Consider the following 12,506-nt stretch of genomic DNA (forward strand, 5'->3'; position numbering starts at 1 on the left):
AAATGGTTTTAAAATTTTATTCTTAGTTTATGATGAATTTAACTTATGTCAAATTATAAATTGTTACCAGAATGTATCCAGTACAAGGTTTTGCAGTGTGACAATGATAATTTTACAATGCTTGCACACTGTTTTGTTGCACAAAAATTATTTTCATGATTTATTATCACAACTTTTAATCTTTTTTCAAATCAACTTAGATAATTAATGTGGGTTTCTATTTATTAAACCAATCTCTTTGTTGTATTAACTCAATTTTTTAATTTCAATGAACTCAAAATTTTAAGGCAACCAGGTAACTTACTTTAAGTTAAACCAACAATAATTTATTACAGTGCAGCTATATAAATACAGAAGCAGGGTATGTGTTATTGATTTGTATATTTTTATTGTACAGTATGTAGTTTTGGGTTCTGCAGATGATTCAAACATGTACATTGACTACACATCTGTGTGGATGCATGAAACATGAGCAGCTCTGAAGCTGCCGCATAGTCATACATACTTAGTGTGGTGAGATTGCATTATTCAGACTGTGTCCCACATAGCCTGATGCACTTTATTTGCTGTAAAAGTGGGCCAGAGTCCAGCTTTAAAGCATAGTGACACACTGCTGCAGCAGGGGAGGAGAGACCTAAATAATGCACGCACACACACACACACACAGAGTCTGGTTCGCTATATTTGTGGGGACTCTCCATAGATGTAATGGTTTTTATACAGGACAAACTATATATTCTGTCTCCTTACACTAACCCACCCCTAAACCTACCCATCACACAAACCTTTCTGCATTTTTACATTTTCAAAAAAATATAATTTAGTATGTTTATTAACCCATTTCCCTCGTGGGGAACCGCTGGCTACTTCCTCAATGTAGGTGATCTCAGGTTTTACTATCCTTGTGGGGACATTTGGTGATGATTCAGTCGCTCTGGCAGTGTTTTACTGAGCCACCACAAGATGGAGCACTGCACATACTGTATGCTTACATTCACACACTGAACTGAACATGAGCAAACAGCCCATCATGAGGTCTTTCTCTAAAAGTAAAAACATGTAGCGGAGGTTTTAAGGAGAGTATGAAAATTTAAATGAGACTGAAAGAGAGAGAGATAGAAAGTGCAGTGGAAAAAAGCTTTCTGTGGATTGACAATAATATTTTAGATAATAAAATAGCAGTGTATCAAATATGTGTTTCTTACCTATAAGAGGAGATTGATTCATTTCCATTAATCAGGACGAAGCGCAGGTGCAAGTCATGGAGGGGAGAAAAGAGAAAGAAAATAATTAACAAAAATAGATTTACAATTTTTTCCTGAAGAAAATGTGTTGATTTGTTCGAAGCACTTACACTTGTGCAATTGTGCATTTAAGCAATAATGGTGTTTGCCAAGGCAAGCATTTGTATTACTGATTAAACAAAATTAAAAGAAACACACACTAAAAGACAAAGATCTAAACAATAAAATGAGAGAAATCACGCCCAAAGTGCACTCAGAAAATCCATAAAACACTGAGTATTCACAGAAACACTGTAACATAATGACATACTAGCATACACAATGATCATCATCATGATCTCCAGCTTGATCAGAAAGTGTACACTGAGAAACACAAGAGTGTGGGACATGAGGAGACATTTCTGCCTCTGTCACCCTCCTAGCTCTTCATGAAGGCATCTCTGCATGTGTGCACTAAAATAATCAGATTTGATGTCTTTAATATTTTTTTGTCCATTTTCTCTTTTACACTCTCACACACACACACACAGAGACAGAGACAGAGAGAGAGAGAGAGACAGAGAGACACAGAGAGAGAGAGAGAGAGAGAGAGAGAGAGAGAGAGAGAGAGAGAGAGAGAGAGAGAGAGAGAGAGAGAGAGAGAGAGAGAGAGAGAGAGAGAGAGAGAGATATTCTCACATGTACAGAAGTGTTCAGCAGAAGTAGGCCTGCCTAAAGCAACAATTTAATCACACATGAGTGAAGATTTTAAATAGCACACAGTCACTGACTGGAATATGTACAGCATTCTGTGCATACGAATCTGCAGTACATCGCAGTCCCAATACTGTACACTCTCAGAATAAGAGGTACAAAAGCTAGCTCTGTAGTAATACCATTTTTAAAAATAGTACTAATATGTATCATTTAGGTACTAACATGTACCTTTAAGATAATTATATGCACCCTTTAGGGGTAAATAAGGTACAAGGGTGTACCTTTTGAAAGGGTAACCGTCCAAGTGACCACTTTTGTACATTTTTCTGAGAGTTATACCAAGCATTTAATTACATGTATAGTCTGGCACACTTATGCACCGGTTATAACTGCCATAACTGGCACTCAGAACAACTATTGTTAAGTCAACAACTATGATTCACTTAATAAAACATCTTTTATGTTAAATGGTATATTAACCATCCGAAGATCTGATGCTAATTAGATTTGCCCCTGATGTCACTTGAAAATCCCTAAATTAAGCTCAGAATGACATTTGATTGAGATTTATTTGCAAATTCACCCCTCTCTCTGTTGTAGCATTATTGTGGCATTATTTATGCTCACGTGTATGCATCAGGCGTCCATGGCCCGATTAAAGGCATGTCAGAACATATTATACACTGCAGATGAGCTCAGTGCACAGTCACAGTTATAAAACACAGAAACATCTGCTCAGAGAAAACATACTCTCCATCTAGACTCTACATTTAATCAAGCAGACCAACAGTTTATATGTGGCCTTATAGTCACGAGACTAAATCATCCTTTATCCTAGATAAGAAGCTCAAATGTATGGACAGTTGTTAAATGATGGTTAGATATGTCATAAAAAATCCTCATTTTTTAGACTCATCTTCATGGCAAAGTATCTTAGTGGTAAATGTAATACAAATGTTAAATGAAGATAATCGCATTACACTTTCACTTTTACACTTTTCACACATTGTAGTATAGCAACATTTCTTACTAGTAACTTTAAACCCTGCAATAGAAATATCTGCTTTAGAGCAAAAGGGAAGCTAACAATAGCACTGCCAAAGATATACGGTATGAATTACTAACCGAAAGTATGACCAGTAAGATAACTTAGTACTAAGTTTTCAAGCAACAATTTAACTACGAACAACTTTAAGGTGAAAGGCCATTACAATTGTATGCTACCTGGACTGAAAGACAAGCATATGCACAAACATATTCTGTCATCGCACGGGTTACAGCAAGTACATTTACTGTTAAAAGAAAAAAAGAAAAGAAAAAAAAAAAACCTTACCTAAGTAAATAAAACATGCATATCTTTGATAAAACACAGGACAGACATACTGGGACACTACGAAGACTGCTGAAGGGTATGACCATGTTGAATATTTCTACTGAATAATCAACAAAATCATTCATGAATGTGTCTAATGTTGCATGCAGTATTTCATAATTTCCCTCTTAAAAGAGATGCTCAGATTGTGCCTCTTTTGATAAATAATTTTATTAATATAACTCCTAAAGCTGAAAGTCACTTTACAAAGCACATGATGCACACACACACACGCACAGCACTATGCAGAGTAAGTGTTAAAATATCTAAAGTATAAATGTAGACACCTCCAGTGACAGTGGTTCTGGTTCAAATCAATAACTAAATACTTACAGATTAACATCGTTGTTTGTGTGTAAATTAATTATACATTCACAGTTTGTGTTTTGTAAAGGTTCAAAGGAAAAATGTATTATTTGAACTTTAAGGTAAAATCACCAGTAACAAGTTGCACATAGATGACATTGCACATTTATGAGAAAGGATAAGAAAGGAGTTTTCATAACACGTCAGATTAATATGTACAACATCAAAAATAAAGCACAGAGTAAAGAGTACGGAAAGACAGAAGATACATTTGTGATAAATCTGGTTCACAGAAGCAGAAGAGGGTTTATGTGAAATGTAACATCTTTCAACCATTTAATCTTTCAGCCTGAGAGAGAGAGAGAGAGAGAGAGAGAGAGAGAGAGAGAGAGAGAGAGAGAGAGAGAGAGAGAGAGAAAACAGAGCGAGTTTACAGTTAACTCTTGTGCAAACCTCTTAATAATAAAGATAAAATAACTGACAGACATTCATGGCTTCCAAAGGAAAAAAGTAAAGTCTGTGCTCATTTTGACATCAATAAACAGTGATGCTCAAAGGTTTACACACCCCTTGCAGAATCTGTGAAAATATGAATAATTTTAACAAAATAAGAGGGATCATACAAAATGCATGTTATTTTTATTTTATTTAGTACTGTCCTGAATACGATATTTTACATAAAAGATGTTTACACAGTCCACAAGACAAAAAAATAGCTGAATTTAACAGTTATGGATCATCCAGGTCACGACACATTAAGAATCAAGGAGACATAAACTTTTGAATGGGGTCGTTTGAACATTTTTAGTAATTCAGCTATTTTTTTTTTTGTCTTATGTAAACATCTTTTATGTAAAATATCTTATTCAGGACAGCACTAAATAAAAAATAACATGCATTTTGAATATATATATATTATTCAACATATTTTCTTATTATATTTTAAAATAATACATTAAAGCAGATCCGCATAACATATTAAAGAGCACACAAAAGTCTTTAAAGTGCAATTAAATGTGTAAAAAAAACCATAAACAAAAAACATTATGGATGCCAAGATCTTGTCACATGCAGAATCAAAGCAGAAAAGGACATAAAACAAAGGTGAAGTGTTTTCATGAAACAGGTTAATGCATATAATGAGGAACATTTGTCATTTGCTTGAATAAAGCCTTCAGTCCGATCTGTTGATAAGGATTTTCTGTATGATTGTCAGGGTCAAAACCATCTGGGTTAGAATTTATGTGGCACTAAGAGCGTTGCACGTGCAGTGCTGCGGCCACCCACATGCCCTGACGTCCCACTCTTATTCCGCATGTCAAAATCAACAAAGTCAGAGCCGAATCTGAAGTCCCCTCTCCACGAGCCTGTGGTTAAGAATGAATTATATTGATCATCCTTCTGCAAAGTGTTGAAGCGGCTCACGTCGGAGTAGCCAGGTGGTCCGTAGGTGGGAGGAAAAACGGGTAAGTTTGCAGATGACCGATACATGTATCTGTGTCTACATAATCTCATATAGACCATAGCAATGATGAGCACAAAGAAAAGACTGGACACGCCGGCCAGAGCCAGTATTAAATACAGAATAAGGTCCTTGTGAGCATGTGACTCTTCCAAGCCATGTGCAAAGAGCTCATCGATCACTGGCAAGCCATCTTCAATCATAATATTGACAGTTGCAGTGGCAGACAAAAACTCAGGCCCGTTATCACTCACAGAGACTAGCAAGGTGTGTTTGATCTCATCATCTTCCGCAAACGGTCTTAGTGTCCGAATTTCCCCACAGTGCAGTCCAACAGAGAACAAATTAGACTGCGTGGCTTTCAAGATTCGATAGGACAGCCATGCATTGTGCCCTGCGTCTGCATCAACAGCAACCACTTTAGTGACCAAATAACCTGCAGGAGCAGCTCGGGGCACAATGTCATCAGCAAGGTATCCATCAAACTGAACTGGGTACAGAACAACCGGAGCATTGTCGTTCTGATCTGCAATAAAGACCCGGACAGTGCATGTGCTAGTGAACTGAGGGCTGCCTCCATCTCGTGCCATCACTGGAACATGGAAGTGAGTGGACGTTTCGTAATCAAAGGGCCGTCGAGTAAATATCTCACCGGTCTCTGCGTTAATGGAGAAAAGAGAAGCTGCATCTTCTGAAAGAGAATACAGGATTCTAGCATTCTGCCCCTCATCTGCATCGTCAGCTCTGACTTTAATGACTGGGGTTCCCTGAGGCTGATTTTCTGCAAACTGGATGCTGTAGTCACTGTGTCTAAAAATAGGAGGATTATCATTAACGTCTGTGACTGTTATGGCTACAGTTTTGCTGCTGAATAAAGGGGGTGTTCCAGCATCCACAGCAGTCACGGTTATGTTATAGTGAGGACTCTTTTCCCGGTCTAAAACTCCATCAATCACAAGCATAAAGTAATTCTTCACTTCCGAAACAAGCTTAAATGGCACATCGTCAGATATCTCACACGTGACCCGGCCACTGGTGCCGGTATCAAGGTCGTAAACATTTAGCAAAGCCACCATGGTTCCAGGTGAAGCGTCTTCTGGCACAGTAGCAGAATTTGATTTAACTGCGATAACGGGTGCATTGTCATTCACATCTATCACATCTATGATGAGTTTACAGTGAGATGACTGTCCTCCTCCATCTTTGGCTTGAACATCCATCTCATGAGAACTGGCCTCCTCGTAATCCAATGCACCCATGACCCTCACCTCTCCCGTCACAGGGTCAACCTCTAAAATCCCTCTTGTCTTATCAGGCACGTGACTGAAAGAGTAACTAACTTCCCCGTAAATCCCGCTGTCTAAATCGGTTGCATTTAATTTAACCAACACAGAACCTTGAGCTGAATTTTCTTGTGCGCTGACTTTATACACCCTTTGACTAAACACAGGAACATTATCATTAGCGTCTAACACGTGAATGTGAATTGAAGCCGCTCCAGAACGAGAAGGCCGGCCACCATCCACTCCACTTAGGGTCAGAAAGTGATCAGCCTGGTTTTCTCGATCCAAAGGCTTTTTGAGCACCAGTTCAGGATATGCATTTCTGTCCACCTGAGTATTCATCTCTAAAGCAAAATATTCACTCCCACTGAGTTGATAATGCTGAACAGAATTAGCTCCTATGTCAGGATCGTGAGCACTTTCAAGTGGAAAACGCCTCCCTAGGACCGTTGACTCCAGTAGCTCAAGCTCAATCTGCCCGTTATCAAACGCTGGGCTGTTATCGTTGATGTCCTGGATGTCCAAGAGGAGACTGTAGACTTTGAGCGGATTCTCCAGTAGCAGTTGAAATTGCAGGACGCAGGGTGCAGACTGTGAGCAAAGCTCCTCACGGTCCATTCTCTCGCTCACCAACAGAGAGCCTGTTTCTGGACTCAGCTCGCAAAACTGTCGGCTCCCCTCAGCAACAACTCGAGCATTACGTCTCTTGAGCTCCGTCACATCTATTCCCAAATCTCTCGCCACATTGCCAATGATGGAGCCTTGCTGCATCTCCTCTGGAACCGAATAACGCACTTCAGCAAGAGAACCGCACATGCAAATGAAGCAGAAGTAAAGCTGAAGCCAGAAATGTGCCAGTACGCATCTTGACAAACAAATCATGTTGTAAAAAATTAATGGTTACATTTAAATAATAAAGAACAAAAATAATGAGGATAAAAGCGCATTCTGAACAGATCCTCAATGGGGCAGACACTGTGCTCTGATGCCTGCTCCTGTCGGCTTAGATTTTTATTTTCTCTCTCTTTCTCTACACGCCTACAGCACTCCCCTCCCCATCCATCCCTCATCTCTCCCTCCTCTCCTCTCCCTCTTCGCTGTGCAACACTGATTAAACTGGGGCATCAGGGCACACAGCACAGATGAGATCACTTCTTCCTGAGCTGTTCATAACATGAGAGCGTCACCCAGAGACCAAATGTAAGAGTTACAGACCCACAAACTCTTTCCACAAAAATAAAAAAAAATATTATTAAAAATTAAAATATATATATTAAAAAAATGTAGCAAATAAATATTGATATCAATTTTATATAATCTCTCAGTATTAGTCATTACTACTATGTTCTTTATATATAATATATATATATATGAAGAACATAGATATCAATATTTATCTGCTAAATATTATTTCAGGGGCCAAAAGCAGATTTGAAAACTTTTTTTTTACTTTTTTTTAACAATAGTTTTTTTTTTTTTTTTTTTTTTTGAAGGACTGAACAAACATCTTAACTTAAATCTGTATCATAAGAAACTCTCAAATTCATAGAATAAGCAATTAATAATAATTATACACTCTAGGTTGTGATGGTTACCTAATTAAAATTCCCTTCTGGAAATGTATTCAAAAAGCCACTTTTTTTAATTTTATGTAAACTTCTAATAACTGCCAAATGGATAGTTATAAGGCAATGCACTGATGTTATAACTAGTAAAGCCAGTTTCTTGGGTTGTAACCTCAACACAGAACAATAGGAAAAAGAGAAGAATTCCATATGAATGGTTGCCAAGGTGAGAAAAGTTGCAGTTTATAGATCTTTCTGATTAGCAAGATTTGATGAGACTACTCCAAAATCTACTTTTGCAAGGCCATTAAAAAAATACTTTAAATTAAGTGTAAATTTAAATTTCACGGCGATGATACAGCGCACATTAAGAAAATGCAGAATCAATTTCATACCTTATTTTCAGAGGTGCTTTCTTGCATAGACTCTGCATCAAGCCCATCAAGATCATCCAAAGCTGTCTTTTTCAGAGTCAGGTCAGCAGTCAGTGTGCCCTCATTATAAGATCTGACGAACTTGAAGTCACTAGTGCGCGAGCCCGTGGTCAGGTACGCGTCATAATTGTAAGTGCTGCGGAGAGTTCCCGCGCCCTCCACCTCTGCGTAATTTGGAGGGAGATAGGCGCTGGGAATGGCTACAGCTCCATCAAACAACAGTCTGGGCTTTCTCCTGCGACAAAACCTCACGGCCAGGATGATGATGATGAAGGTCAGGAAGAAAGTGGAAACGGACACCAGCGCGATGATCAAATAAAACGTCAGTTTGGAGCTGCTCTCGTCATGAGACATGTCTTTCAGTTCTGGAACTTCAGCCAAGTTATCTGATATGAGTAAATACAACGCGCACGTGGCTGAGAGAAAGGGCTGTCCGTTATCTCTCACGGACACAATAAGGTTCTGTTTCATGCTGTCAGATTCAGAAATGTCCCGCTGCGTCCTGATCTCCCCGCTGTGGACACCGATAGTGAAAAGTCCCGGATCAGTCGCTTTAATAATGTGATACGAGAGCCACGCGTTCTGTCCAGAATCCGCGTCCACGGCGATCACCTTGGAGACCAGGGAGCGCGCCTGCGCAGCTTTGGGAACCATCTCGGTCATGAAGGAGTTTCCTTCCGGAGAGGGGTATAATATCTGAGGGGAGTTGTCATTCTCATCCGATATGAAGACACTCACGGTCACGTTACTGCTCAGAGGAGGAGAACCGTTGTCTCTGGCTAACACGAGCACTTTGAAACTCTTCATCTGTTCGTAATCAAACGACCTCACGGCATGAATGACCCCGGTGTCTCCGTTAATGGATAGAAAGGAGGACACCGGTGCGCCATTGACATCAGAGGACAACAGAGAATAAACTACAGTGCCATTCTGTCTCCAGTCCGGGTCTCTAGCTGATACTGAACAAATAGAGGAGCCCGGTTTGTTATTTTCTTGCACATGAGCTCTGTAATTCTGCTCCTCAAATACAGGTGGATTATCATTCACGTCAGCTACAGTCAAGTGAATATTCTTAGTGGAAGATAAAGGCGGAGAGCCCTCATCAGTAGCAGTGATTGTAATATTATAATCAGAGAGCAGCTCGCGGTCTAATTCACCTGTGGTCACCAGAGAATAGTAGTTTTTGATTGAAGGAACGAGTTTAAATGGGACGTTTTGCTGAATGGAGCAGCGCACCTGTCCGTTATTCTCAGAGTCTCTGTCCTGAACATTAATGATGCCAACCTCTGTACCGGACAACGCGTTCTCAGGAATCGGTCCTTTAAGTGATTTTACTATTATTATAGGGGCGTTATCATTAATGTCACTTACACTGATCACAACGTTTGAGTAAGATGTTAGACCTGAACCATCTTTAGCTATTATTCGCAGAGTAAATATGGCTTCTTCCTCAAAATCTAGTGGCCCTTTTATGCTGATGACACCTGTCTTCCGATCAAGGTAAAACAAATGTTTATAGTCTTCCATAACATGACCAAACTCATACATGACTTCTCCATTTTGTCCCTCGTCAGCATCAGTAGCGCTCACTGCCACCACTACAGTATCTACAGGAGAATTTTCAGGCAGACTGACTTTATAGACGGCCTGACTAAAGACTGGAGCATTATCATTAGCATCCAGCACAGTGACGTGTATGGCTACAGTCCCTGATCTCGGTGGAGTCCCGCCGTCTACCGCAGTGAGAATTAAAGTCACCTCTTTCTGCTGCTCACGATCCAGCTCTTTGTTTAAAATGATTTCGGCGTATTTCTCTCCAAGCGAGTTGCTTTGCACTGACAAAACAAAATATTCATTATTTTGAATAGAATAGCCTTGTACAGAATTTTGCCCAATATCTGCATCGTTTGCTTCTTCAAGCAAGAAGCGCTTGCCTTTGTCGGCGGATTCATTTATCTCCAGATTAATCATATCTTTACCGAAATAAGGACTGTTGTCGTTAACATCTTGAACACGAAGACTGATAGGGTGTAATTCTAAAGGATCCTCCAGCACCAGCTCTTGATTTAAAACACACGAATCTTTCTTTCCACAAAGCCCCTCTCTGTCGATTCTCTCCGCTACGGTCAGTTCTCCAGTATTCAGATTAATGTCACAGTATCGTTTTCTGTTACCTTCAGTATCAATACGAGCCTTACGAGATGACAGTCTGTTCACATCGAGCCCGAGATCCTTTGCTATATTTCCAATCACAGATCCGCGTTTCATCTCCTCCGGGAAAGAATAGCTCACGTCTCCATAAGCGGTGTGCGCCATCAGCACGAAGAACAAAAGGCCAAACATCTCAACAGCACAGCAGAACATTTAAAATGTTTCAGAAATTGTTCAGAAATTAAATCCAGATATACAAGTAACATGTAAAAGAATCATAAGTGTTCAAATAAATCCAATGTCTGAAATAGTCCTTCGATCACCGTCGACGATTTTCTATAACAAGACGAGCTTGAAACTGTGTATGACATCATAAACAGGGTGGAGAGATGTGTACTGAACACACACACGGTTTTGCAGGTAAACAGCGACACTCTGAGTTAAAAAGAAGAAACTAGATAAAAATTATATATATATTTGACAGGATTAAGTGTCGCGTCATGTAAATAACTCTTGTTAAATAAATTCTTTAGCAAAACAAAAGCCAGCAGCAACATTTTCTGAAGAGTGTGAGAGAAGTACGACCACAGTATGTGTAGTATTAAAAAGAAGAAAAGAAAAAAAAAGAAGATACAACAGGATAGAGTTGTGTGAGGTATAATATAGGAGAGGAAAGAGCAACACGCTCAAACACCAAGAGTAAACGCCAGTGCAGCACCACGGACAGCGACAGGGAAAACCAGCTCTATGCTATTGTCCAATCAGAATACAAGGATATTGTTGGACATTTATAAAATTACACTTAATGGCATATTTCTGTCATCCAACTTTAATTCCATCTATATACCATCAATATATAAAGGAGACATCGATGAGAGAAAACGTAAAACTACTTAAAATATTAATATTCATAGATCATATTACAAATAGCAGAATACACGGAGACACATAGCCTACTAATGATACAAAAAATATTTAAAACTAATACAAAAAAAAAAAAAATCTAGAAAGAAGGATAATTCAAGAGTGAAGCAGAAATTAGATTTCTTCCCTCTAAAAATCACCAACAATCAACTTTTAACCTATTTAAATCCAAAACAGTAGCTAGTGGGGAAAAAAATACAAGTACTTAAATTAGTAAAAACACATCGATTTGTGAACCATGCCTCATGACCTAAAACTGCCCACATGACAAAAAAAACAACAACAACAGAGTTTGTTTTTAAAAAAAAAGAAAAAAAATGTTAAGACAACTTAACTCATGGTACATCTCTGATGTAAAAATGTCACTCATGTGTCTACAATAAAAGTACATGAAAGAGACAAAAGACCTGTCAAGAACAGAGTCTGCTACTAAAGAAAGCACTTAGTTCAGAACACAAATACATATAAAATCTGTAAATCAAACTATTCTTAAAATAAAGACTGTTAGTACCTAAAAAACACGATACATTGTCCTGCACTCCAATAAATGTATTGCATAGGCAAGTTAACGCAACACAGGTCTTTTAAAAGTTTGTGTAATGAAGGCTACGTAAATGAAGCTGCTAAAAAATATGTCATATTAAGGACACAATGATGAAAGTAGCTTAATGCAAAAGCTACAGAGTTATTTCTTATTGAGTTACAGAGAAGCCAGAAAGAATTATGGAATTTAAAAAGAAAATGAACATGAAAAAACTTCAAACAAGTTCCATTATTTATTTATTTTTAACTTTATAAATAATTAGCAAATGTCGTTAATCCTGTCGATATCAAAGCCTCAGTAACCAATAAAAAACGGTAATGAAACATGATGATGATAAAAGAGACAAGCCATATCGCATGACTTAAAGGGTTAGTTCACCCAAAAATGAAAATTCTGTCAGTAATTACTCACCCTCATGTTGTTCCAACCATGTAAGTCTTTCGTTCATCTTCGGAACACAAATTAAGATATTTTTGATGAAATCTGACAGAATTCTGACTCTTCCATAGGCTTCCAGAGTGACCG

The 12,506-nt window shown here is 38.5% G+C and overlaps 3 protein-coding genes across 10 annotated transcripts in view; all 3 read right to left on the reverse strand.

Annotated features, from left to right (window-relative positions):
• Positions 1-10,678, reverse strand: part of LOC308701241 (uncharacterized protein) — a gene marked incomplete at both ends in the record, with an annotated part of 39,164 nt that extends 28,486 nt beyond the window's left edge. Inside the window, one exon of the mRNA XM_081383439.1 lies at positions 10,067-10,678. Within this exon, the coding sequence (XP_081239565.1) occupies positions 10,067-10,678 (612 nt within the window). The remainder of the gene's footprint in view (positions 1-10,066) is intronic.
• LOC308700560 (protocadherin gamma-A1-like) overlaps positions 1-12,506 on the reverse strand; it is a gene marked incomplete at its 5' end in the record, with an annotated part of 176,556 nt that overhangs the window by 114,802 nt on the left and 49,248 nt on the right. The window lies entirely within an intron of this gene.
• On the reverse strand, positions 4,852-7,245 carry LOC308701243 (protocadherin beta-15-like; the record flags this gene model as incomplete). Its single annotated transcript, XM_081383441.1, has 1 exon — positions 4,852-7,245. The coding sequence occupies one exon, from the start codon at positions 7,243-7,245 to the stop codon at positions 4,852-4,854; it is 2,394 nt and encodes a 797-aa protein (XP_081239567.1).

This window comes from Scardinius erythrophthalmus (assembly GCF_964197995.2).
Source record: "Scardinius erythrophthalmus genome assembly, chromosome: 13".
In the NCBI taxonomy this organism is placed as follows: domain Eukaryota; kingdom Metazoa; phylum Chordata; class Actinopteri; order Cypriniformes; family Leuciscidae; genus Scardinius; species Scardinius erythrophthalmus.